The following is a 25,647-nucleotide window of genomic DNA, read 5'->3' on the forward strand; positions in this document are numbered from 1 at the left end:
AATATTTCCTGATCATAATGGTCTGTTTTTCCATTAATTGTACACCATACACATGTATCCAAACTGCACCTTCAGTAAAATAATAAAATACTGTGGAAATACTAAGTTAAGAGAGAACTACAAACCTTTTTTTTTTTTTTTTAGACGATCCAGCATCTGACATTATTAGTCAGATTTTAAATGTTTTTTCTGCCAAATGCACAGATAAAGACAAACATGTCACAGTGATTATCAGACATTAACCATGTATCTTTTATTAGAGAAAAATGCAGTAAGAAATATAAATTCAAGTCACACCTGGTAAGCGCTACAATGAAATGAGACTATCCACAGACGTGCAGGTCTTTTCCTCCGAGTGCGTTGGTCAGCAGCCTCCCCAGGTGAGTCGAGCCACGTGGTCGGTCTTCTGCTTGGTGGATTTGATGAAGCCCAGAAATTCGAGCTCGGACACAGCTTGGATGAAACGGGCACTAGAGGTCAAGCTGAGGAACGTTTCTCAAATGTGAACACAACAATCCAAAAGTGAAAACTTACAGCGTTAATAGGAGATCAGCACCACAACCACCTCATGTGTCAAGTAACGTATCAACATTGGAACTAACTTGTGTTATACATCTCGAGTAAATACGGCACCTTGACAATTACATTAATACTTGTCTGCTCTCATATTTCCATCATAATCACTGTCTAAATTTTGTAGTTGCTTCCAAATCCTGCAGCAGCCTCCACCTACACAACAAAGATGCATGATGGGAAAGAAAAGTGCATATATAGATTTGTGGAAGGATACTGCTTGACTTCATCCACTTTGCGGAAATTGTCAGAATCTGGATCGTTACCCTCAGCTGCAGAAACCACGGTGGCGTAAGCCTGAAAACAAACAAATACATTAACGGTCATGCGAGTGTCCTGTCCATGCTGGGCCAATATTTGATCTACAGATCAATAACACACATTGATCGTTAGGATCAATAAAGCCTCTTCGACGGGAAAAACAAAGGCAAAGTTTAAAGGTTACGCTTTTGTATTTTGAAAAAAGAGTGGTACAAACACATCTACCATGTTATTTCATCCAGAGGTTTGTTGGCCTGATTAGGTTACATGTAGTGTGTTAACTCACCTCTAGCCAGTCATAGAGGTTGATCAACCTGCCGCACTCCAGATGAAGTTTGTAAGCAATGCAGATATCAGGAGCAGTATTAGAGACCGACCCATCCTCAGTCTTGAGGTTGTCATTCTGAGAGGAAAGTCAAAGAATGAAAATATCTTCACACATTTTTAGATTTGTCGATGCACGTCTCACACTTTCCAAAAAAAAAAAAAAAATCTTGATTACAGCATCGTTAAAACATACAAAACACATCATTATCTGTTGCCGGTTGTAGTTGAGCATGATTACCCTCCAGTCCCTCCTCTTGCCAAGATAGTTACACACTTGATAAGGTGAGACAGACGTACCTGAATGTAATAGTAGGGGCTGCTGAGAGCAGCTTGAATGGAGGTACGGGGAGTTGCGTTGAGGTGGCGTCTCACAGTGGCAGACGAGCTGTAGTAGCAGACTTCGTTCAGTGTCTGAGACTCTGGGGGAGACAGGTGACTCCTGGGTGCAAGAGAGACGTTAGCTGTGTAAGAATTTGTAACATATTTCATGGGATTAAATTCATCACACTTTCATTAGAGCAAGAAGGTAATCCGTTTTACTTCACTAAGTCGTCGATGAACTCGAGGGCTTCATTTCGTAGAACCTCAAACGGACTCAGCTTCTTGGATCTCCGAGACTCGTTCATCTCCAGCAGCGTCTGGAATGTATGACAATATGCGATTTATGTATCCAAGTATTACAAAACGTCAGGGAAGTGGGGAATCTTTCCAGAGAACTAAAGTTAACATGTTCCCATAAAAACTGGTGAGTTACCTTCTGTAGCTGGAAGAGATCTGTTTTCTTCTGAAGATCTTTTACTGGAGAAGTGAAACTCTCTTCCACAATGGGGGCAGTTTCAACAGGTGCTGCTGTTAAGAACAAGAAATAAGACAAGAATTTGCAAGAAGGGACGGGTATGCATTACATTTCATTGCCTATTTCACTAATGTCAATAATTATCCAAGAGACTAACCCTAGGTGAACATTAAATTATGAAAAAGGAAGAATCCATAAACCATCTTTAAATCTTCGACCCCAGTTTTACCACTTACTGTCCAACTGCTGAAATTTGGCGAGCAGCTCCTCCAACTGGACAAGAGCTTTATTCATCTTCTTTGTCTTGACAGGCTGCAGAATCTCTGCACACCTCTGGAGCAAAGTGATCAGCTCGTCTTTGGCCAGCATCCTGGAAGGAAAAACCACAGGAAGTTTACAACTGAACGGTACAGCGGCACCTCAGACTGGGTTGTTGTCGTTGGACTAATATTTAGTTTGTTTAGCAGAGCTCCTGCATGGTACGAAAAAAAGAAAAGGAAAAAAAGTGTCAAACAACAAAAGGTACAATACTATTTTACTGTATGTGGCTATTTGGCCACCAGGAGGGGAAATGACCACAAAACATCAAATGTAGAGGACTTAAGGGCCCAATCCTGATGTCCCCTCTAAGGAACTCAGCCCTGAACCCTCACAGACTTAACTGACGTCACCAGGTAAGTGATTGAGTGCGAGAGGCTGTAAGCGCTTGAAATGTTAGAAATAGGAATGGGAAAGCACTTTGCAACATATTACATTACCTTGACAATGTTAAAACATGTTTAGTACTGTCGGTTTGTGACTTTTTATTTAACTGTTCTTTGAGGGACAGACTGCCTGATTTAAACATCTTTCATAGAACAACTACACGTAGTTCTGGCTATGAATCAACAGTGAGCTGTGTGTTAATACTTCCATGTGTACTCTGGTTGCCCCTTCCATGCTTGTTTGTTAACTTTTTAATTTTATTTTATTTTTTAAAGGGCCTCCCCCTTAACCCCATGTTTAACATCACAATGCTATGAAGTGCGGGCAATTCCCTCTTGCAAAGTGTGCAGAAATGTGGACTTATGGAAAGTGTGTATAAAGGGCTCAAAACGTCTGCGAGAGAGCCCTCATACATTTGACAATTTGACAGTGGGTCAGCCCTAAGCCCTCACGGATTTAGCAGGAATGTGCCTCAAAGTCCACGAGTCCGTGAGTATGGACATTGGGATTGGGGCGAGGAGTATCTTAAAAACAGTATGCAGAGATCTAACATTTAGATTTTCCAAGACTGACGTCTACTTGTTGATCCCACTTGTTAACCTACAGATTCATTATCAAGGCTTACTTCAGAAGCTTCATGGCTGACTGGTAATCCTCATTTTCCCACACGCTCTTCTCAAGGCATATTAGATGAAGCTCCCTGATCTGTGGCACAGAGATAACTTCAATGTCACATCAAGGCAAATGAAACACCAGTACTCCAGCAATATAAGAAAGTGTGGTTACAGTCAAAAGAGCCAAGATCTGGTTTAAAATGTTGTATTGTATAGTCACAGAGCAGTGACTTCTTGCCTGTTTTCCGAGGGGGTACCGAGGTAATGAAGAGGTCAGAGTGTGGAGACACCTCAGGATGGGGTAATAGTTCTTGTGGTACTCGCGAAGGTCCTTTATCAGCCTCTGGCACACCTCCTAAAAACAGAGACAGTGGTGTTAGGTGTTAGACTTAGGTGTTCGGATATGTGCATTCGTCATTGGCCAGTGCCTCAGCTGTAGAGATTAAATAAAGAAAGCACCTTTAAATGACTGTCATCCTTCAACAGATTGACCTGTTCCTGCTGTTCCTGCTTCTCTACATACCTGCGAAAAAAAGGACACTTAAGATTTAAAAGCTTGGTTTTACATTTGAAAAAGGTCAAACCAAACCCTGAAACACATTGCTAAACTGCACACTGCACATACAGCAAAAACAGATAGTGTGTGTGTACCTCTTGAAAGACATCAGCTGCCTGATCCTCTCCAAATCGCGGTGATTGAGCTGCATCACGTTAAGCAGAGCTTCCTTCTTGTTACAGCACAAAACACTAAGAGGCTGGGAGTGGAAGTGCTCCAGCAGAGCCAGCTGCACAAGGTCAGAACAGGTATTTAGACTCACACGTTTGCACATCTGAATTAGCTCCTGAGACAAGATGACAACCAGAGGGCAGACTGATGGGACATTAAGCATTTAGAGGCTTCTCTGTACCTGAACGCCCTTGATGAAGTTTCTCACTGAGAAATCGTGGTAGAGGAACATGCTAATCAGCACCTGCATCACTTTACCATTGAGCTTAAAAGAGAACCGAGGTGTCAGGATCAACTGGAAACAGACCGAAGAACACAATTAAGTTCCTTTCATTTAAAATCAAATCAAATAGTCTAGTCACAAATTTAAATTTCTTAATTGAAAAATGAATTAATTTATTATAAAATTATTTACAATAAACACAATTAAATTCAAAAATATATACAGTCTAAAAAATGATCACAGTGTTGACCTTCGTGACACATACAAGGACCAGTGTGTATGATTTAGGTTGGATCTATTGGTAGAAATGGAATCAAATATTCATAATTAGTATATAATCACCTGAAACTAAGAATCATCGTCTTTTCATTATCTTAAAATGAGCCCTTCATATCTACATAGGGAGCAGGTCTTCTTCCACAGAGCCCACCAATGCTGCATCGTCATGTTTCCACAGTAGCCCAGAACAGACCAACGAAACACTCTCTCTAGAGAGAGCCTTTTGTATTTTTTCATCATCTGAAGGCCACTGTATGTTCTCCTACATACTTTGAAAAGCAGGGTTGAGGGGAGGGGTATTCAGCTGGTTGCAATCTGCAAACTCACCACTAGATGTCACTGAATCCTAAACACTGGTCCTTTAACAAAGGGAACAGTATGTATTACAAGGCTGATACGGATTACATTATATGGTCATCTTAGTATTTATTTATTTACTAATTTCCGGTTTATTTACAGAGGAAATACCGCAAAAGATAAGCTTCTGTGATAAGTGATACAAACCAGAATCCAATTTTATACATGCTGCAGAGTTTTGTATTTGACTGCATTACACCATTTTAAATCTTATAAAAACTCAATAATGTACATTTTGTGCATCGCGATGTAAAAAAGGAAAATATCTTCACAAGAGAGGAGTCTGTTTTCATGAGGCAGATGGAAGAAAAACTATATCTGAGGTTTGTATTGCAAAAGTTTTACTTGTTACAGCGTCTACATGATTAAAAGTTGTGCAATACCCAGTATATTACAACAAGGTACCTGCATGAGTACCTCAAATATACTGGATTTTAACACTTCAAAACTGTAAAGAAGATCGGCAACGAGGTGAACAAGAAAATCTCTTGTGTGCCACAGCCCTCACAAAAACACAATGCCACCCTGCAATACATCTCCTCTACGATCTACTGATGCATTTCTTTTGCACTGTCCTGTGTGTCGGCGTGAAAATACCTTGTCTATGACTGTGGCCAGGTGCTGGGTGCAGGACAGTGACTGGAAGAGCTCTATACACAGCAAGGAGGACACGGAGTGAGGCAGCATGTGCTGGATGGTGCTGGGGGACGTGGCGATGCCAAAGATGAACATCAGCGGAAGACGTTCAATGTATCGACTGTGGAACAGAGTTAAGTTAATAGAGATGCTGTTTCTACTCCTGAATCACACCTGTTAGGTTCATCAGTTATTTGTCTATTTAGACCAGATATTTTTTAACAAGGTGATGGATCAATATTTCTTCAGAAGGTGACCTGGTATACTCTAGTTTAGGTGGGTAGGAAGGTGGCTACAAAGTTAATTGTTTTAAGACCTTTACAAAACTATGATAATTTCATTGTAATTTGAAAAAGTGTGCAGGCTGCAATAATAAGATAACACGGAGACCATTCAATTCGAGAGTTCTTAGTTACCTGCAGATGAGTATGAAGTCTTGAAGAACTCTTGGATTGAAAGCCTCCAAGTCTTTGAAAATAACTACAACAGGAGGCTGCTGCTGTTCATCTTTGGCTGGAGAACTACGCTTTTTCCCGGGAGTACCAGTGCTGGATTTCTGTGAAAACATTGTTTTTCTATTGCTTTCAGGAGATCAAGCTTTTTTTATTGACCAAGCTGCAAATGTAAAAGCATGTATGCTAGCTACACCTTATGGTCTCACCCTTGTTTTTGTATTGTACCAGTCACACAGTGTACTGAGGGAGCAGTGTACGCTCTTGTGGAGCTGAGCACTGGTCTGCTCAGCTGCCTCCTCTGCCTCCTCCTCATCATCCACAGCCACAACAGTACCCATTAACCTCTCCAGCACCCTCTTCATCAAATGCTTCAACGCTGAAATGATAAAGCAGAAATATACACTTGAAAGCTCGAACTGTTATCAGAGTACACATTATGGGAGTCTTAAACCCAAGGCAATGCAGTCCTCAGTCCCTTACCTCCACACTCTTTAGCCTGTACAGAGGCCACATGAGGAGTTACTGACTGCTGGAGCAACTCAGACAGACTCTGGAAGGTCATGTCATGATCCGGGACATTCACACCTGTGGAGGACATCGTACGAAAAGAAAGGCAGTTGAAATGTTTTGTTTCCATTATTTTCTAAATTGGCTGTTGTTGGGATAACCAGTCAACCAATGTCTGATCACCAGCATACCGAGGACTAGAGCTGCCGTGGGAATCTCGCTAGCTCTCATCTGTGATGCCCAGTCGCTGTGTTGACGAGTGGAAGAGCACTTTCTGGTGAAGTCCAGCAAGCTGTCCAGGATTTTCCTGTTGAGTTCATCCTGTAAAACCTTACAAGCAAAATAAAAAAAGTTAAATAGATTGTTCCATCACATTAAAATGACCACCTTTGCAGAACATACATTGTTTGAGACATAGTTGAAGATTTTAAGGTCATCCTAAACACTGTCTGTTTTATTGTATTGTTTCACTGAATATAGAGCTAGTCCTTTATTATTACACTTAGTGAATTCAACAGGCTTCAAAATGTCTCAACAAGATCTGGTTGTTTTTGAAAAATTACACAATGCTACTTTGACATAATATCATTTATGCCGTTTTAAACTATTATTACGGCTCCTGCAAAGCTGACTGTTTCATTATGAAGTCTCAAAAATTAAATGTATAATATGTAAAATAAAAATAAAATAATAAAAATTGTGGCCCCATCATAACAGACAACTGTTTTCATGTTGTTGTTTTTTTAAATTAACTTTTCATTTAAATATCTGTTACAATGTTGTTGTGTGGCATGATTGATATATTTAACATGTTACCTCTGTGTCTGTTTTGATTTTGTCCCACAGTTCCTGACAGAGTTTGAATCGTACTTCACTGTTTTCAGCACCTTCACAACCGTCAGTGAAAGATTCCTCTGTGGAGAAATGACAGTGTGTTTATATTTATTATAGGGCATGTTATCTGACAGCTCACCACTTTAAATAAAGTAAAGACGCTTCCTCATGAACAGCAACATAACTCACCCAAACTGAACGTCTTTTTCTTCTTAGCACTTGGCTTGAAAACGAAACAGCCCTAGAATATCAATGAATATAAGTTACAAACCGTGTCAGTTAACTACAATGATAAACGAAGAAACTAAACTTTGACATGGCCATGTTTATGACGGATAACGTTACTTGCACCACAACGTCAGAATACTACATTACCTTTGACACAGATGAAGTTGACATCTTAGCATTAGCTTCGCGAAATGGGTTGGTCAGCTTTATGTCAGTGTTTAGCGCCGGAGCATTGATTACAGTAACATATGTATTTAAAATGACGCTTGTTGTCAGCCAGACAAAGTAGCTGCGGCTTCCCGCCAAAATGACGTTTCCGGAAGGGGTTGTGTTCAGCTAATACTGAGTTGTTCCGGTGCGTTCATAGGCTATTTAAGTTTTAAGGTATCGGACACGATAGATAAAATACATGGACCGTAACAGACATATTAACAGAATGCCAAATCCGTCCATCAAATTTGTACCTTCACATAGGTTTATTTTATACCGCTCTGCTGTTTTAGTTGCGGTGGATTTTCCACTGATCTTGAACACCCTCGCCCGCATGGTTTCTCCGTTGTGTCCTCTCTGCAGTTTTATATTCATATTCATAAATGGCAAACATGCAAAGATGATGTAATAATATTATCTTAACACCTTCATTTCATTATGCAAAGTGTGATTTGTACATATGTAGTTATTTTGTTGGCACATATTTAATATTTAGCTGTATCAGTCAACATTTCATTTTAATGTATTGTATATTATAATAAAGGTCTCATAAAAAAGATTTAATTTAAATAACTTTTCTCTAATGCATCATTGGAAATTCAGCAATGCTCAAGTAGGGATATGCCAAGGTAGTTCTGCTATACTGTACGTCTATATTCCATACAAAAATTAACAGTATCTGTCCATATTAAACAATCATATGTTATAGCAGGATTATGGCTGTGCATAGATCTAGGTATCCTGATGAACAACTGTTATTCTACTGTTTGATAAACCCTGTAAACAAGTATTAGAAAAAATTAGAAAAAATGCCCGCAACACAAAAAAGACCTGCCCACAATATTTTACAAAAAGAACCAGTAACATTTTATTGAACACTTTGTGGAAGACATGTAAATATTACAGATAGGTCTACTAGTGTTGAAAAAGGATAAAATAAATACAAACAGAACTTGAAATCCCATAGGGATATATAAAAACATAGTTTTTCTTTAAAAGTCTCCATTTAGCAAAAGAAAAAAAAACATCTTCAGTACTAAGCATAAATACAAACATGTTTCTAAAATCTATGCCCTATAGATTACCTGGTTATTATAACTAACATACATACTTAAAATCATCCGAGACATTTTTTCATTAAGTACAAAATAGGCCATTTCATCATTAACTGTGACCATTACTGTTAACAATTGGAAATCTGATGCGTTAACAAACCATTCTGCAGCATAACTTCTCAAATCCTGAGTGAGATTGAGTTGAAAACAAAATACTGGGCTATGATCCGCTATAAAGCCACTTTTTTATTATGACTATGGGCCTCATGTCTTGTAGCTGCTTTAGCAAAAGATCAGCACCGTCTGAAAAGGTTTTATCCATGACAATCTTGACATTGCTCACTGATTTGAGATTTAAGGGATTTCTGAAGTCTACAAGGTTTTCACAGCCTCTAAATTCATCAGTTATTTTACTTTTCATTGCAGATTTCTGTTTTTGAGTTTGTTGTCTTTTGGATGGTAGTTCAGCACTAGATTTGTCATTTAATTTCCGTTTGGAAGAGTGGGTTGTCTCTGAGGTTTCCAAGAACTTAAGGAAGGAGTCCTCAAGTCCTAAAGGCTTGAAAGACCCTGACATGACCACGTCGTCACGTTGTTCTTGGGCTGTAGGGGTACCAGGATTTGAGTTCTCTCTTGAACTGTTAACAGTCGAACGGTTCCTAAGTGTCTGCATCCTCTCTGGACAAGCTGGTGTAGGATGTGCAGGTTTCCTGGGTCGGCCTCTTTTAGATCCCCCTTCTGTCCCGGTGGAAGCTTGAGATTCTGCACTATCGTCGTTGGACAGCTTGCCATCTTCTTGGCCTATTCTATCCACCACCTCATCTGTTTTCTGGTCACTAAGCTTTTCACCCTCTTCTGGCTCTGTCTCCTCAGAAGATGAGCTTGACGCGCCCTCTGATTTGTTTGCATCTTTGAATCTGGCACGTGAGTACTTTTTGCAGAAAATGAACTGACTCCTCTGGTCTTCAATGTATCTTTCTGAGAGGCCATGAGTGGTGTAATGCTTAAATATATTTCTTTCAGCCCGCTCCACTGCATCACAACCTATGATCATGCATGGGTACTGCAGGGCTGACTTCTTGGTGCACATAGCTGATGCCTCCTCATGGGATTTTAGTGTTGGTTTTCCAAAACTTGTCCAATGTTCAATGGACTTCCCTTCTTTCTTTTTAGTGTTTTTCTTCTTCATTTTGAATTTGTTTTCTACATTCTCTTTCCCATTAACCCCTGGGAAAAGCCCTACTGATTTAGTCCTTCTTCCGTCACTTGTTTTGGGATCATAAACATACTCGTGCTTTTTGATCAGGTGACGGAGGAGGTTTGATTTTGTAGTGTAAACGCGGTCACATCCCTCATACTCGCACCTGAAAGTTGGGTCAACTGAGCCGCTCTCAGAGATGGCAATTTCTTTGTGATAATTCTTAATGTGCTCAATGTACTTTTCCACAGAGTTGAAAGGGAGTGCGCACTCTGGCCGGTCACAGCTGAAAGTCCCAATGGTCATGCTGGCCATCATGGCAGTAGCTTTGTCGCGGGTGAACTTGTGAAGTAAGAGGTAATGCTGCACTAATCTTGTGATTCCCATGAACACCCTTGAACAGTTTTTCACTTGACACCTGACTTCATTATCTTTTCCTATGCTGGGACTGCTCTCCTGTCCATTTTTGACACTAGTCTTTTCAGGATCAGTTTCAGTTTTGTTGGTAGGCAGGGATGCCTGATGCATGGCCCTGTAATGGAGAATCAAATTTTGCTGGATGGTGAATGCAGCAGTGCATCCTTCGTGAACACAGCGATATGGTCTATATGGACTGTAGGCGTTGTCTGCATCACACATTTTGAGGCTCAGCCTTTTCTGGATTTTCTCTTTCCTCTGAGATTCATCCTTTGTTGGTGTGTTTTTGGAGCTGCTGGGTTTCTCTGGGGAGGATGAAGCAGATGTAGTAGGAGAGCTGGACTTTGGCTCTTTTACTTTGCTCAATGCTGCATCTGATTTTCCTCGCTGCTCCTTGGCTTTGCTAACCGGACTGAGTTTCTCTTGTAAATTAGATGTCTGTTTTTCATCAGGACTCTGGTTTACAACAGCCACATTAGGTTGCTCTGGGGTTCCTTCAGGAACTGGTGCCACCTCAACTAATGACCCGTCATTCAAATAGTTCTGAGGTGAAGGTAGTCTTGTAACAGTTGATACGTCGGGTGTGAAGCCCTCTTTTACTGCATCTCCTGGTGAAGTAATTTGATCAACCTCTGGATTGTTTTCATTGTCCGTTTGAGGTGCAATTGCAATATCAAGTGGTTCTTGTTTTATAGCAGGTATTATAGCTGCAGGTCGTGTTGTGCGATTGATATTGGCATCCGTGGTTGCATTGCTAATAACCACATTATCTTTGTTAAGTCTAAACGCACGCCTGTTTCGAGCACTGATCCTTAGCTTCTGCATTTCTGCCTTTGACAGTCGATGGACTTTTTCATAGTGAATTCTCAACCCCGTCGTTCTGGTGAATGTTTTGGGGCAAATCTGACAAGGATATGGAGATAGTTTGGATGGTGTTCTTTTTAACTCCTCTATCATTTCTATCGAGAAATCGTGCATTTTAATCAAGTGTTTGAATAATGCCTCCTTTGTCATGAACGAATACTCACAATCATCCTGATCACATTTGAAAGGTTTAGGTACCTTTTCAGAGGGTTTATCATCACTTTTACTTGGGATTTTACTCTTTTCTATGTCAGGGGCTGTATCACGACTGACATTTTGCTCTAAGGACAGCGCGCTCCGCATCTTCTCTTGAGCAGCCTCAATCAAATCCAACCTTTGAAAGGCATGTGAAATTTCCATCAGGTGATCCTCTTGATAAGGTACAGCGAGGCCTGGATTAGCCAACTCTACTGCCTTCTCTTGCTGGTTTTCAGGGGAAACTGTGAAGGAGCTAGAATATTCCATTATATTTGTATTTTGGGGCTCTTGTTTCAATGCCATAGGTGACGTTAAAGTGGTCAAGCTACAAGATTCCTGTGAGAAATCACCATTTGACATGTTATATATTGCTCCATTAGTGTCAGGGACATGAGGATCGTTGAGGAAATCAAGAAAGGATGTTGGCAGATCAGCCGTCAGGTCGATCTCATCTAAAGGTCTGCACTGCGAGCGTTTAGATAGGTGACCTCCGAGAGATTTGGTGCTAGTGAACTCTCTGAAGCATCTCCTGCAAATGACTTTGCCATCCTTAATGATAGCTGGCCATTTGGTCCGCTTGCTCAACCTGCTGCGTTTTCCTTTCTGCGTGTCCTGGTCGCCACCCTTTTCCTCTACAGGGTTGACTTCACATTCAGCATTATGGCAGTCCTCATCGTAAGGGAAATCTGTGTGGACGACACTGTGTGGACTGAGCATGCCATCCCCAGAGTTGTCCATCTGGTCATAGCCAGGAGTTGACATATTCTCCGTTTTAATGATTTCATTTGTAGCTTTTAATGCAACTTGAGCCTCTGGACTGAGACATTTCATGGGAATATCAACTGATGAGCCTTGAGTAAGACAAGAGTTTTCACTCTGAGCATACGGAGTGTGGTAACTTCCTTCAGGGAGGCTGTCAATTGTTGAGATACTGTTTCCATTATCCAACTGAACTGTCATACTTGCACTGTTTTTTCTCACATCTACACCGTCTCCGCTACCCTCAGCATGCATAAGTCCATACTGATGCCCTCCATTATGCATTTGCCCTCCATTATCAAGCATCAGAGAACTAGACACATACTGAGACATCAAACTGGAATCTGAAGGAGCTTGTGACATAGAGGGACCGTGTATAGCTGCCATCGAATTATCTCTATCAGATGGGAGAGATGCTGTGGTTTGATAAGGGTCTGCCTGCCACTGAGGATAGCTGCGGGAGGGGTAGTCATTCATGTTGAAGGCATCTGGATAGCAGTTATTCATGGGAGGTGAGGACCATGACTGGGACATGTCTGACTGCATCATTCCGCTGGAATTGTTTGGGCTTCCCCATGATGGGTAGTGTGTGGGGTTCACCATTGGAGTGATAGGCACAGGCTCCATTGATCCAGGATAACTTTGGGCAGGTGAGGTTGAACATCCCACTGGGTAATCCATTTGCTGCATCCCAAGTTTGTTGCATAGTATTCCTGTCTGGTTTGATGGCCTGTTCCCCAGGTTCTGAGACTGATTCAGTGAAGCTGGCCCACTTGGCGCCTTTTTTGCTGTAATTTTGGCCACCTTGTTATATTTCTTTGCCAACTTCCAGTCTTCAAATATTTCAGGGTGTTGCTTCTTCACATGCCTAGACAGACTTTTGTTTGTACTGTATGCCCTTGTACAGTCATTATATGGGCAGCAATGTAGGTTCTCCTCACTTCCAGCAGTAACAGCAGGTGTGCTGGAAGGATATCCTTGCAGCGAGGATGGAATTTCGGTCTTGATTTGACTTGGAGAAATTATCTGTGGCACTGCTTTTGGAAATTCATTACCTTGTACATTATTATGCCCCTCTCCCTGCTGACTTGCCACAGGGTTTGTTGCACTGGGGACAGGATATTCGGGAGGAATCTCACTTTGCCCAGCCACATTATGTTGCGCGAGTAGAGCCTCCGGTGGTGGCTTGGCATCAGCTGGTGCTGTAGTGGGGTTTGTCAGTGGAGTGTAGCATTTCTCTGGTTCTTTCATTGCAAGATCTGCCACTGGGTTCAGCATGCTTTCAATCGAGTGTTTAACTCTTACAGGAGCCGGCTCGTTAGCAGCCTGTGGTGAACTGCATGGTGATGTGTTTTCCTTTGATGCTTCCTTCATAAAAACATCTGAATTAATCCTGTCGAGGCAAACAGCAGTTGAGGATGTGTCGTCTTTGCTCTGGGTGCTCTCGAGAGGTGTTCCGACATTTGGAGTGACAGGCGGGTTTTGATTTGTGATGGGCAAGTTGATTACCATGTCATTTGTACAATGATTCTCTTGGTGGGACAAGAATTGAGACTGCGAGTAGAATATTTTGCCACAGTTATCCGTTTGGCAGGTGTAGGTAAGGTAATGCTGAGCCTCGTGATCATACAACAAGTAGGCCTCACTGAAAACTTTGCCACAGTTAGGGAACATGCACTGGGCCTTAAACTCTGGGTGTGTTTTTCTATGCATGAGCAGCTCAGAATTGGAGTTAAAGTTGGCCTTGCAATCCAACTGTATGCAGATGTATGGTTTGCTGCCACAGTGCATCTGCAAATGATCATTAAGATGTCTGACGTTAACAAACTGCCTTCTGCAGTATTGGCACACCACTTTCTGTTTTTGTATCTCTAAAAACCTCATGGCCTCTTCATCGTCCTTGTGAGATCTGACGTGAGCCATGAGGTTACGGAAAAACTTGAATGCCTTGGAACAGTTTTTAACAGGACAGAAACAGTCTTGACTTATCTGAGGGTCAGATGTAGTTTGTTCTACCTTAACAGGAGATGCCAATTGGTCCCTAGTTTGAGATTCAATTTTAACAGGGCTCATGCTTGTCTTGGCAGCAACCTTTGAATTTTTTGATGGACTTTTAGGAGACTGAGGTGGTTTGGTTACTTTCCTTGCAGCTTTCATTGCAGCGAGTCTCTCTTTGCAAGATTGCTTTACATGTGATGCTACATGTGGCTCTAAAACCTCCCTACTTTCAAAACTGTCAGCACAAATTGGACAAAGATACACTCCATCTTTGAAATGCTTCTGAGCGTGGCGGACGATTCTGTGACCCAAGAACTCCTTGTCACACAAAACACAATACTGCATGTAGGCTCGCCAATTTCTGAACCGAGCAGACACAAAACCCTGCTCCCGAAGTTTTTTAGCCTCTCTGTTTTTTTCTCTTTCATCTGTGATTTCATTGAGTTCATTTGTAGTGGTTAACAGAAAATCCTCCAGGTCTCTGTATTCAGGGAGCTTGCCAAGTGCACTTTCCACCTCTTGTTCATCTGTGTCATTGAGTGTGTCAATAGATGACACAATAGCTGCCTCCTCGCCCATCAGTGCCAAGCAGTTGCGTTTCAGTGTTTTCCAGTCCCAGAACTCTGGATCAAAAGGCCACTGTGTCTTCAAGGCCAGCAGTAACTCGCAGCGTAAAGAATTGGGCACTGGTAGACTCCCATCCTCCTCAGGCTTTTGGTCAGGTTCGTTGTACAGCGACTCCACAGCGTAATACGAGTCGACGGTAGGCTGGAGGAGGAACTCGGTCAGCTGGCATGCACGCTTAACCTCTAGATCTGTTGGCAAGAGGCAGGAAATAGTCTTGCAGATGGTAGATTTGCTGTCCTTATGGTCACTGGAGGTCATTTTCAGAGCTTGAATGCACATTTCCACACACACTGGAAGCCCCACCTCTCCAACCTACAGAAAGACAAGAAAGTAACATAAGCACAACGGATTTGATTTAACATATGCAGCACACTATGAGTCATTATTGTTGGTGTGAATGGTAATGTCAAGGTTCTGTTATCAGCTACAAATGTGTGGACTATTTTTCTTACCTCGTTTTGGATTACTTTGATGAGAAACAGAATATGACAGACACTTCTGCAGAGAAGAGCCATCTCTTTGCTTTGCCCAAGAAAAGCATCAGCAGACGACTCTAAACGCATGAGTAGCTTACTCCAGAACAGTGTGAGTTCCCTGGAAAACACAAACACAAGGAAAAACATTTTCATCATCAATTAAACTCCAGACTATTTTTCAATTAATCATTCGGTCTATAAAAGTTTAGGAAATAAAATAATACCATAGTAATTCCTAAATCCCATTTCCTAACATTTGTTTTGACTGCCCAAGAGCCTTGACGTATTAAATAAACTATAATGTAAAACTATGAAAAGCAGCAGATTCTCATGTCTAAGAACCTGAAACCATCAGATGTTTGGTATTTTTTCTTAAAAAATGGCCTCAATGATTAATCGATTATCAAAACTTTCAATTTTCTATTCAACGTCTACTTGTTCTCAGTCAAAAAGTACATGTATTCAGGTTACAGATAAACACAAACATAAACGTGCACTACTGCACACTGTTTTAACTAGACTATTGCTGATGCAAAGCAGTTGCGGATTATTGCACGTGTATCACAGAGATTGCTTCAGTTTGGATAAAAGTCAATTGCATAATAAATATGTTCCATGACAACTGTACTCCTGAGAATAATTTTGTAAGTGTTCTGAGAGTACTTATCTGAAACAAACACTTACCAGGCACAGTAAACATCTCCTTGAAGGAGCTGTCGCTTGAGAAAGGCAGAGCATAAGCAGAGAGCTCCTTTTTCGTCTCCCTCTGACTCCAAGTTGCAGATCATTTCAAGAGCATCTTTACAGTCTATTGACGCAATCTAAGAAGAGATAATGAAAGGAACAGTCAATTGAAATGAAACTACATAAAGGCCAAATTTAACAACACTGTTGGGACATTTTATTGATAAATATCTGAGTGATTACTAAGTGAGATTCACTTTCGGTTCAGTTTTGGAAAGATAACTATGCATTTTCATTGCAATAGTCCATTTGTTTCAATGAAACATGAAACTTAAAGCCATATCTTACTTCCAATCATGTTACACAAAGTACATTACAACTTAAAAACAGCCCAATTGTTTTGTTTCAACAGCAAAGTACTTGTTCAAGGGTTAAATTTCATGACTATGTGTGTACAAGGAGCTGTGTTGCAGTGTGTAATTTCTTAACCTCTTCCATTAGCTGCTCCTGATTTTTTGTCATGCAGATGCAGAGCAAGTAGGTTTGTTTGAAGTTCCCTTTTCCTTCATATCCCGGATACTCTGAGCACATTTTTGCAAGGACAGCAGCCTTATCAACACTTTCCACTTTGATTAGGTGCTTTATTCTCATGTTCAGAAGCGTGGGACCTTCCAATTCGAGATACTCGTGAACTAAGAGACAGACAGGAGAAAAAAAGAGGACAAAGACAAAATGTGAGAAACTGAATGAGATGCAGCTCAGACCACAATTTCATGCAATTACAGGAGTACAGCTTGGTGCGTCTTCAAACCAATACAGATCTAAGCAAGTGACAACTAACCTTGCTCAGTTTGAGGGATTTGATTGGACAGGATGCTGCTTAGTGTGGTGTTGGACCAGACGCCATCCTGCTGCGCCAGGACTGCGAGCAGGCAAAGCTGTGTGCTCCCACTTTCTTGCAAAAGGCTGTGTGCCAACTGCAACAGAAGACAAATACATATGCAGTTACTAAATTACTAAAATGTCAGTGAGTCATACTTAAAATGTTACACAGTCAGGAGTCTGAAATAATTGTTACAGCAGAGTTACTGAAGTGAATTTGTGTCAGCATCACAGAAGTCACATCATTCTTGTAAAGAGAACCTACGGACCCCGACATTTCAACCCATTTGTTTTTGTTACGTCAATGCTGAGAAAAACCAAGTGCATTCTAATTACAAACAACATCTCATTGCTTATCACTGCAAAGATAACCCTCAGAAAAAAAGTGCACCAACAGCCCTGGGGATACTGACCTTCATGGAGGACTGAAACTCCTCCCATAAGGCACCAGGGACATGGTGGGGCAGTAAGAGCAGCAGCTCTGCACAGCTCCTGTGAATCCAACACAGTCGTTTGTTAAAGCCAGATTTAGGTCAAGGATGTGCACACACTCCACAAATTAAGGGTAAGCATATAAGAATATACTATTCACAAACTGTCGAGCGGTAAAAGTCAGAGTGGCATTTCGGAAATGTAACAGAGTGGTGGGGGTTACAAATCAGCAGCAGCAGGAGTGAGACACTAACATCCATCAGTGTAAGTGTGGGTTTCTTATTAAATAGTCACTGTTGTAGTTATGTTGGTATTAATGAAAAACAACAATAATTATAATGCTCAGAATGACCAAAATATATAATTGTATAATTGATGATTAACTTACATCCTTGAATTTAATAATTGTCATTTCTCTCCCTTCATTTTGTGTACGTGCTGTGCGTCCATGTGCAAATTTTACTCTGTAGCTCATCCCAAATATGTCGAAGCTCCCCAAGAGGTAGCCTACATTTCTATTCTGTATTGCAGCCTCAAGGTCTTTGACTTCATCTGAGCAAATTGTGCAAATAGCTGAATAGGTCTTGTAGATTGTTTGCAGAGTATTTACAAACTTTTCATATCTAAATTCCCTTTGGGATTTGGGCGTCTTTTGTTTTATGCTTATTGTCAAATATTGTCCATTTTTAATTCAATATCTAAATAGATTACAGTCTGTCTTTGGAAAGTCTCTGCCCAAAGACAAAACTATGCCAGTGGAACTGCAAAGCAAACAAAATGTTATGTCTAATGTTACGTGCACATCCAAATTCATGTAACCTATTCTGTTTCACATTAAACGCTAAGACCTGAATGCTAAAACTTAATGCAGATACTTTTTCCAAGATACAAACTGAGCATTATGTTTGTGTAATTAATGTATAACACATATTACAAAAAAGCTCTTATGAGAAATGGTGTTTGAAAGAATAAAAAAAATACAGGCATAGAAGAACTTTTATTTCTGTTGACATGCACGTCAGACTTTCTACTCACAGTGCTAACTTTTCAAGTAGGAGTGGCACGTTTTCACATTCGGAGGAGAGACAGGAAGCGGCCTTAGCAAAGCTGAGGATGGCCACAGTGTAAACCTCCAGCAAAGGCAGTGGATCCTCATCAGTTTTCCAACGGCCGGCATGTTCCACGAGGACCTGGAAAAACATTAAAATATTACAAAGAGAAACGTGGATTCTGCACATCTTAGAACAAAAAACTACTATGCAAAAATAAAAATCTATGTTTTTAAAAACACGGGTGTATAAATCATGAATAGGTTTGCCTGAATAATGTGGTTTACCAATTAATAATTTGAGTCAATCTAGAAATAATGCAGAACAATCTACATTTCCAGCTTCTTAAAAGTGAGATTTGCTGTTTTTCTCTGTTTTATGTAATTGTAAATTTAATTTCTTTGAGTTCTTGGGTGACTGGACAAATAAAGCAACCAATTTGGAGATGTCACCTTTGACTCTGGGCAAATCTGGTTTGCATTTTTAACCATTTTCTGACACTTTAATCTAAAAAAACTAGCAGATTAATCAATACTGAAAATAATAATTTGACGTTTTTCTTAATTTTTAACTGCTTTTTTTTCCCTTTTTACAGATTTATTTATACTTTTCCATAGCTCTGTGGTCAACAGGTCAAACAAATTTTGACTTCATCAGTAAAAGAACCAATGCAGGCATAATAATCATGACAGCGTCAAAAATCAAAGCTATTCAGTGAGGGAAAGAAAAGATTTAATTCCTCTGTGCTACGGCTGAGGACAAACTGTAATGGCAACTTTCGATGAATGGAAAACTTTTAGATTTGTGGTTATCTTTTATTTCAAGAAGCCACAGCTAACTTTTAGATGAAGACAAAATGGCATACTTTTACAAACTATCTTAAAAAATAGGTTTTGATAAATATTTACAATGTTATTACATTCTGATTATATAAGTTGTACAGCGCTTAAAACAACAAAGCACCAAAGTTATGTGCTTCTGCAAAAAAAAAAAGCACTTTTTTTTCCTCCCCCTCTTTTTTTTCCATCACTCAGCTAGAGTAACGCCTAACCTGCATCAATGAAAAGTCCCTCCATTTCTTCCACACACAGCACTCATACAGATCAATTTCATCCTGAATCACCGTTATTCCTGCAACTGTTGTGCTCGTTTGAGATAATTCTCCACCGTGACTTCACTGCACAAAGCTACAGCTCTCAGTCCGAGGCTCGTCCCCTTTTTCTCAAATAACTTTAAGCTGAATGAATTCCTCGCTGCCTCGTAGCGTGGTATAGAAACTAACCTATAATCTCACACTAATGTGGTGCAATGGCAGTAATCTGTGCTGCATCGCAGGTAAATGGAGACCTAGCATGATATTTACGTGGTCAGGGCAAATTAATGAGGAGGATGTGTAATGGAGTCAGTGACCACTGCCACACTTTCCCTTTTAAATCACTGAGCCTCACTCAGCCAGCTGCAGGCACATCGGTCGCTATAACACTGACATCAATTTCACATCTTTTTTTTTTTTTGGTGCTAGCTATATGTTTATAATGAACATCTCCCCTAGTGTGGTTAGCTGGATTAATTAGTGCAAAAGGCCTGGGCTAGCACCTTGAAAAAAATCATTGATCTTTCGGTACAATAAAGCAGCTTTCACAAAAGTAACCAATTTTTACACCAAGCTAAAACCTAAACAAGCATGGAAATGCACAGTTATAACGTTTGAATGATATTTCCTACAGCGAGTACAATCATGTAATTTAGTGCATTTCAATGCAATCGCCCAGTAAAATCTCGCTAACGTAGCTACCCATTTTTTGCACAGCATGACCACTGCACAGGACAGGGGGACCCTGCATACCAGCTAGCAACATTCATCTGCTGTTAGCTATCTGGCCTGGAAAATACGAGTAATACATGCACAGTGCGCATACATTGGTGTGACTTCTCGCCACATGGATAGTTAGACTTTGCAAATAAGTACATGACACGGACAAACATCATTGAGAGCGCAGCTGAAAACCACGGAGGAGTTTTTTTTCCCCATCTTGAAATGCCAGGCAGCTAGCTAGGCAGCTAGCCCCTTAGCTACATTGTTGTAGCAAACGTAGACGCGCATCCTCGGCCAGGAAGCCAGAGGGGCTGCAGGCTGCCCGGGATGAGCAGCAGGAGAACGGGCTAACCTGGCAAAACTCCTGGCAGAAATGCAATGAAGCTTCCAACGGAGACTGCGAACTCTCCTTCAAAGCTGTGGTCAGACCCTGGAACCGCTCTCGGAGCTCTTCGATAGCTTTCCGTGTGTCATATTCCTTCTCTGTCTCCCCCTCCGCCATCTTCACAACAATCACGACCGCGTACGCACAGATGTTACGCTGCCAGACTCGCACACGCACGCGCACGCAGAGGGGGTGGGTGGGGGGGATGGGAGAGCACACAGTGTGCTCCACATACCCCCACGCACCCCCCCTCCACCCTGATGTCAACAAAGCATCCATGACCTTACAGTGCCACAAAATCACACTCCACACAGGCTGGATGTGATACATTTGCTAACCAGGTAATCTCAGGATGACTGGGTGTCTGGGTTCCCCTGAACACCCCAGTGCTGCACAGTCCATGCCATGATGCTGCAGGGTAAGCTATGACCTCCAGACAGTGAGCATCATCACACGAACCTCAGCAGGCACCAGAGTCTATTCTATTTCCACAAATGTTCACATGGCAAAATGTTCACTGTCTTTCTTGTCCCTTCAGGGTGGTCGGGGCGCGGGGTCATCTTCACGACAGCACTGATTCAGTGTGACTTGCTCACTGACACTTCAGCAGGGCAGATGTTCACAAAGAGGGGTCAGTCATCTGAAAAACCCCGGGCCTGAGCTAAAAGGCAACATGTAACTCAGCATGTTGCTCGGTAAGTGAAGTAAATGTGTTATATTTGTGTTTCTGAAATACTGACTGGCATATGTACTGTATATGATGTGTGCCACAGTATATGATGCTAAATTACTTCCCTTCTCCACATCATGCACATCAAAAACAAAAGCTAGAAATCCACGTTTCATTTCAGAATCATTTAAATTTCTGGAGCTGTTCAGGAGCTTTCAATCATATCACTAATTTTTTTTGCTTAATTATGAAATTGCAGATGTTCATATTTCCATTTTTTGAGAGCAATTTATAGACTTTTTCATCCATATTGGCTTCAATTTGAATTAGTTGTTATTAATTAATTTCTTGACATATATTTTGGTTCCCAATTCCAAAAGGTCTATTTTCACTTTCTTGTTGTTAGTGTTGTTGTTAACAACTCACAAGAAATGATTTGCACACTCCAGAAACGGCTCTCAATGCATACTCACCCCAACACACACACACACACACACACACACACACACACACACACACACACACACACACACACACACACACACACACAATAATGCATGGATTTTAATGTAAGAATGAAAATGCAATATATATGCATATTTTAATTGCTTTTCAATCTACAGTTTATCATACACAAAATGAGCTAATTACACATCACAGACACAGAATTTCTACAAAAAATATTATCTGCCAACTCAAGAACATACATTTTAAATCAGAGAGGAGCTTGTGCATATTAAAAGTAACACGACTTGTTGCCACGCTGAGTGCTGCAGAATGGTTTCCAGTTCTCATCGGTCATATCTTGTGAAAATAGCAGGTGCTGCAGTGGCAGTCTGTGTGGTTTTTCACTATTATGCCGGCCACCTCTGTCTGAAAGAGCAACACATGAGGAGGAAGAAGTGAATACTAACAGTTTGTCACAACAGTCTGCTGCAGCAAGTAAATGTATGTTTATGATGAGATGCTCTTTTTAGCAGCATGAGGGGTCGAAGCGTCTGCCCTTCTTAACATATTTTAACAGAAACCAGAATTGAAACAAACTGCAAACTAAATTAAAACCAAACTTCATTGTGACTTACAGTGGTGGAGGAGAAGAACAGATGTTTTTTTTTTTAAATGTATAATCTTAATTTGAAAAGTAACTATCTACAGCTGTCGGATTAAAGCAGTGAAGTAAAAACAGTATATTTTCCTCTGGATCTTGGTGGAGTAAAATTTTATAGTACTAGGTTACTTTCCACCACTGCTGGCCTAACTTCAACATATTCACTGACATATCATAAAACTAAACTGAACATAAGTCAAAACCTGAGAACTATAGATGTATAAAAATTAAAATTAGCCAATTAATTAAAAACTTTAACAACTATATTAAAGGTTATTTACAAAATGAAAATTTAATCTGCAGATCGTGGGAGCGAAAGATTTGTGATGTTTGTGCCATTTTTCCTTCATTGATAGCAATATTGTTGATAGACAAGAAACACTGGCCAGATTTAAATCAGGGTTGTGGCAATTAAAGGATACACATATACTGCTTTACCATTAGGTGACCACGAGAGTCTCTCCAAGACTCAATTTCCATCTACTGTAACCTATTAGTAAATAGGCACAAAGTTTAATGAGTGTTTTTGGTGTTTCTTGCACCTGTACCTTGTAGCTGTGCTTTGCCACACAGCACGTTGCCTCGGACGTGATGTTCTTTGGGTTGTTCATAGTCTTCATGGCCTTGAGGGGTGTCGGGTACGCTCTGGAGAAGCAGCAGCCCATGCACTGGTAGACGTTGGGGAAAAGACTGTTCTTTCTCAGCGTGCATTCCTCACAGCCCACTGGAGAAAGATGATAGTGGTTTCACAAGCAAAATCATAGGCTATGACTCATGAACCGTTTGCAACATTCATTAACATTTGAGACCTGAGATGAAACTCACAGTGTAGAGTCGTGGAGAATAGAATTCATTACAGGCAGATTGTGCTAATTTATTGATTTATAACACCAGTATTAACAATGAGATGCCTCAATCGTAAATGATAAGATTTGTTTGAGAGAGGCAAATATTATAAATCAATCTTACTGTTTGATGAGTCAATGTTGGGGTAAGAATCAGCTATGTAAAGACAAAAAGACAACAGAAGGAGAGACAGTCCAGCTGTTTTCACTGAGCCCATTGTGGTTGCAGCAGTTACCTAGAGAGAAAAGAAGTTCAAAATCTATTGAATCAAAACTTTATCAATGAGTAAATCATATATCAAGATTGTTAAAGTATTACCATGTTGAGAGAAAGTGTCCCCTTCATTGTGCCTCCGTACAGGACCCCTTTTTGTATCGCGGACTTCTGCTTCAGTCCATCTCATTTTATACCAGTGTTCCCGGGCAACTTCCTGGATTAGGTGAAAACCTACCGACCTTATCAGTGATCTCACTGACTCACTGGCCTCTTGCTACCTTCCTCATAATCCCTTCATAGCACAAAAATGATAAGAACAAACCGTGGAAAGTCAAAACATACTTCTACCATCCTTCCATCCTGACTATGGATGATACCTGTAATCCCCGGGTTTTTGTTACTTGGTAACTGAGGGTTGTTATTAATTGTCATGTCACAGCACGGGAGGGGTCATTAGTTTAGGATTTTCTTGGTCATTTTGGTTAACTGCAGTTTGAACATTTGTACAGGCAGCATGTGAGTTGAGTTATGTTTCTGAATTAAGAAAAGCATAAACATTTTAAAAGTGTAAAGCAGAAATATTACTTTTTAAAGCTATGTCATCACTCTATGGAGTCTTAGCATGCTACATTTTTAAATAATTTAAATGTTTTTCTAACATTCAACAAAGAGGACAAGGTTTTATATCTTTTTCCTTGGGGATTAGATCTGTATTTTCCTTCCCTTTTCAAACATACATTCATTACAACCAAAACATTCTGCGAAATCGAATAAAATAGGTGAAAATTAAATTTTCATTGACGTCCTCAGTTGTGAAGGTTCTCATCTTCCAATTCACAGAGTGGCTGCTTCCTGGAAAAATTAATGAAATAAACAACATGAGAGCGTCCTTGAGTTAAATTTAACTTAATACAAAAAAAAAAAAAAAAACCCTGACATCAAATCTTTTTAATCTGTTTATCATATATCATTGTACATTGAATATATTTGGGTTTTGGACTAAAACAAGATATCTGAAGATGTCACCTGGGATTCTGAGAAGGTTTGATGTACATTATTTCCCTAGTTTTTGATATTTCATACTCTAAATGAAAGTGATAAAATAATCTGCAGATTAAATGATAATGGAAGTAATCACCATGTGCTGCCTTACATTGCTCTGTACATGCAGTTTAATGTTGGATACTGTACATATATTAATGCAATTACTATCTTAACATGCATATTGGTTCCCAGTATCAGACTATTTTTGGGGTGTGTAGTCTTTTTATCCTCAATTTTATATTAAATATTGAGGCAAAACTCATTGTTTCAGTGCAGTGGCACCTTAAAAACTGCAGGATGGATGATTGGAGGAAGCTGTGTATAAATGGAAGGATACTTAAAAGCTGTGAAGGAGTATCCATCTGTCCGCCTCTAGCATCTGAAATGTCAAGGATGAATATGAATTTATTTTGTATTTCATCTGTGTGTTTACTTATGTTCCCATGTCCTGCGTCCTTGGTTGTGCTGGTGATAAATCCTTGGCCTAAGACTCGTAATTCAATAAGTGTGGAGGACGAGATGTTAAATCACAGAGATGTCAAGAGGTTTTTTCTTTTCCTCAGCTTATGTCATAGCATTTGTATCACTTTTCCCAAAATTATAACTTTGTCTTAAAACAATAAGTGGTACTAATTTAATTCCTGCTGATTATTATTGCTTTGGCTGTATGCCACATGTCATTTTATTGTAACTGAATAAAATGTTCTGTAAAATCAAATGTAATGGTCACACTCTTATTTGAGCACATATGCATGTTTATGCTTAATGAAAAATACATTTTTGAGCATAAAAACATAATCTCAAACATCAGCTGATAGAAATGAGTTACAATCAAATCTCTCAAGATGACAGCTTTTTAAAATATTATCATGCTTTTTTTTTTCTCGGGTTCTCACACAACACAAAACTAAAATAACGGCTTGAAATCATCGTGAATGGAGTGCTGGTGTGCATTAAGGTGACAGCAGTTCAGCCTCTTGAACATAAAACAAAACGTGTTTCTGTGTTTTTTAAGTTATGCAGGTTCATCAGCAAGGCCAGATGTTCAGACTCATAAGTAGTGGAAGCAGACTTGCGATGTATTCTCTTGATGCTGCCTGTTTCCTAGGCTCTCTCCTTGTATTGATCTGACAGGGTGAGGATAAGCACCACAGGGATGTTAAGACCCAGTTGTAGAGCAAATGCTGTGGT

General features: G+C 40.3%; 3 protein-coding genes across 3 annotated transcripts; all 3 read right to left on the reverse strand.

Moving 5' to 3' along the window:
• Positions 1-228: 228 nt before the first annotated feature.
• Positions 229-7,812, reverse strand: orc3 (origin recognition complex, subunit 3). Its single transcript, XM_023393704.2, has 20 exons — positions 7,670-7,812; positions 7,484-7,535; positions 7,277-7,374; positions 6,652-6,790; positions 6,434-6,538; positions 6,160-6,329; positions 5,915-6,054; positions 5,460-5,619; positions 4,185-4,298; positions 3,928-4,061; positions 3,736-3,799; positions 3,515-3,631; positions 3,288-3,367; positions 2,194-2,327; positions 1,916-2,010; positions 1,702-1,799; positions 1,459-1,600; positions 1,121-1,237; positions 791-870; positions 229-470 (listed from the first exon to the last, which is right to left on the reverse strand). Exons 1-20 carry the CDS (start codon positions 7,691-7,693, stop codon positions 365-367), a joined length of 2,169 nt encoding a protein of 722 aa, XP_023249472.1. The 5' UTR covers positions 7,694-7,812; the 3' UTR covers positions 229-364.
• Positions 7,813-8,575: 763 nt separating this feature from the next.
• Positions 8,576-20,701, reverse strand: znf292a (zinc finger protein 292a). The gene is made up of 8 exons (XM_023393777.2): positions 20,540-20,701; positions 18,358-18,512; positions 17,304-17,382; positions 16,850-16,985; positions 16,498-16,700; positions 16,009-16,145; positions 15,301-15,442; positions 8,576-15,160 (listed from the first exon to the last, which is right to left on the reverse strand). The coding sequence occupies exons 1-8, from the start codon at positions 20,687-20,689 to the stop codon at positions 9,008-9,010; spliced, it is 7,155 nt and encodes a 2,384-aa protein (XP_023249545.1). The 5' UTR covers positions 20,690-20,701; the 3' UTR covers positions 8,576-9,007.
• A 1,134-nt stretch (positions 20,702-21,835) lies between these two features.
• Positions 21,836-23,803, reverse strand: cga (glycoprotein hormones, alpha polypeptide). The gene is made up of 4 exons (XM_023393792.2): positions 23,515-23,803; positions 23,320-23,431; positions 22,899-23,074; positions 21,836-22,115 (listed from the first exon to the last, which is right to left on the reverse strand). Exons 1-4 carry the CDS (start codon positions 23,539-23,541, stop codon positions 22,041-22,043), a joined length of 390 nt encoding a protein of 129 aa, XP_023249560.1. The 5' UTR covers positions 23,542-23,803; the 3' UTR covers positions 21,836-22,040.
• Between the last annotated feature and the right edge of the window lie 1,844 nt (positions 23,804-25,647).

Source organism: Seriola lalandi, unplaced genomic scaffold (assembly GCF_002814215.2).
Source record: "Seriola lalandi dorsalis isolate HSWRI2012SDOR001 ecotype SW California unplaced genomic scaffold, Sedor1 jcf7180002054942, whole genome shotgun sequence".
Classification (NCBI taxonomy): Eukaryota; Metazoa; Chordata; class Actinopteri; order Carangiformes; family Carangidae; genus Seriola; species Seriola lalandi.

Bases quoted from the DNA above. Each gene is read 5' to 3' on its own strand.
- orc3 (XM_023393704.2), bottom strand. From the start codon at position 7,693: ATGTCAACTTCATCTGTGTCAAAG. The intron at 6,330-6,433 runs GTAAGGGACTGA...TTATCATTTCAG, and splicing joins ACAGGCTAAAGAGTGTGGAG to CGTTGAAGCATTTGATGAAG. The intron at 871-1,120 runs GTGAGTTAACAC...GTTTGTTTTCAG, and splicing joins ACCTCTATGACTGGCTAGAG to GCTTACGCCACCGTGGTTTC.
- znf292a (XM_023393777.2), bottom strand. From the start codon at position 20,689: ATGGCGGAGGGGGAGACAGAGAAGGAATATGACACACGGAAAGCTATC. The intron at 17,383-18,357 runs GTGAGTAGAAAG...TTGGATTCACAG, and splicing joins CTACTTGAAAAGTTAGCACT to GAGCTGTGCAGAGCTGCTGC. The intron at 16,986-17,303 runs GTCAGTATCCCC...CTTCTGTTGCAG, and splicing joins AGTTTCAGTCCTCCATGAAG to TTGGCACACAGCCTTTTGCA.
- cga (XM_023393792.2), bottom strand. From the start codon at position 23,541: ATGAAGGGGACACTTTCTCTCAACATG. The intron at 23,075-23,319 runs GTAAGATTGATT...ATCTTTCTCCAG, and splicing joins CAACATTGACTCATCAAACA to TGGGCTGTGAGGAATGCACG. The intron at 22,116-22,898 runs GTACAGGTGCAA...TTGCTCTTTCAG, and splicing joins TGGCAAAGCACAGCTACAAG to ACAGAGGTGGCCGGCATAAT.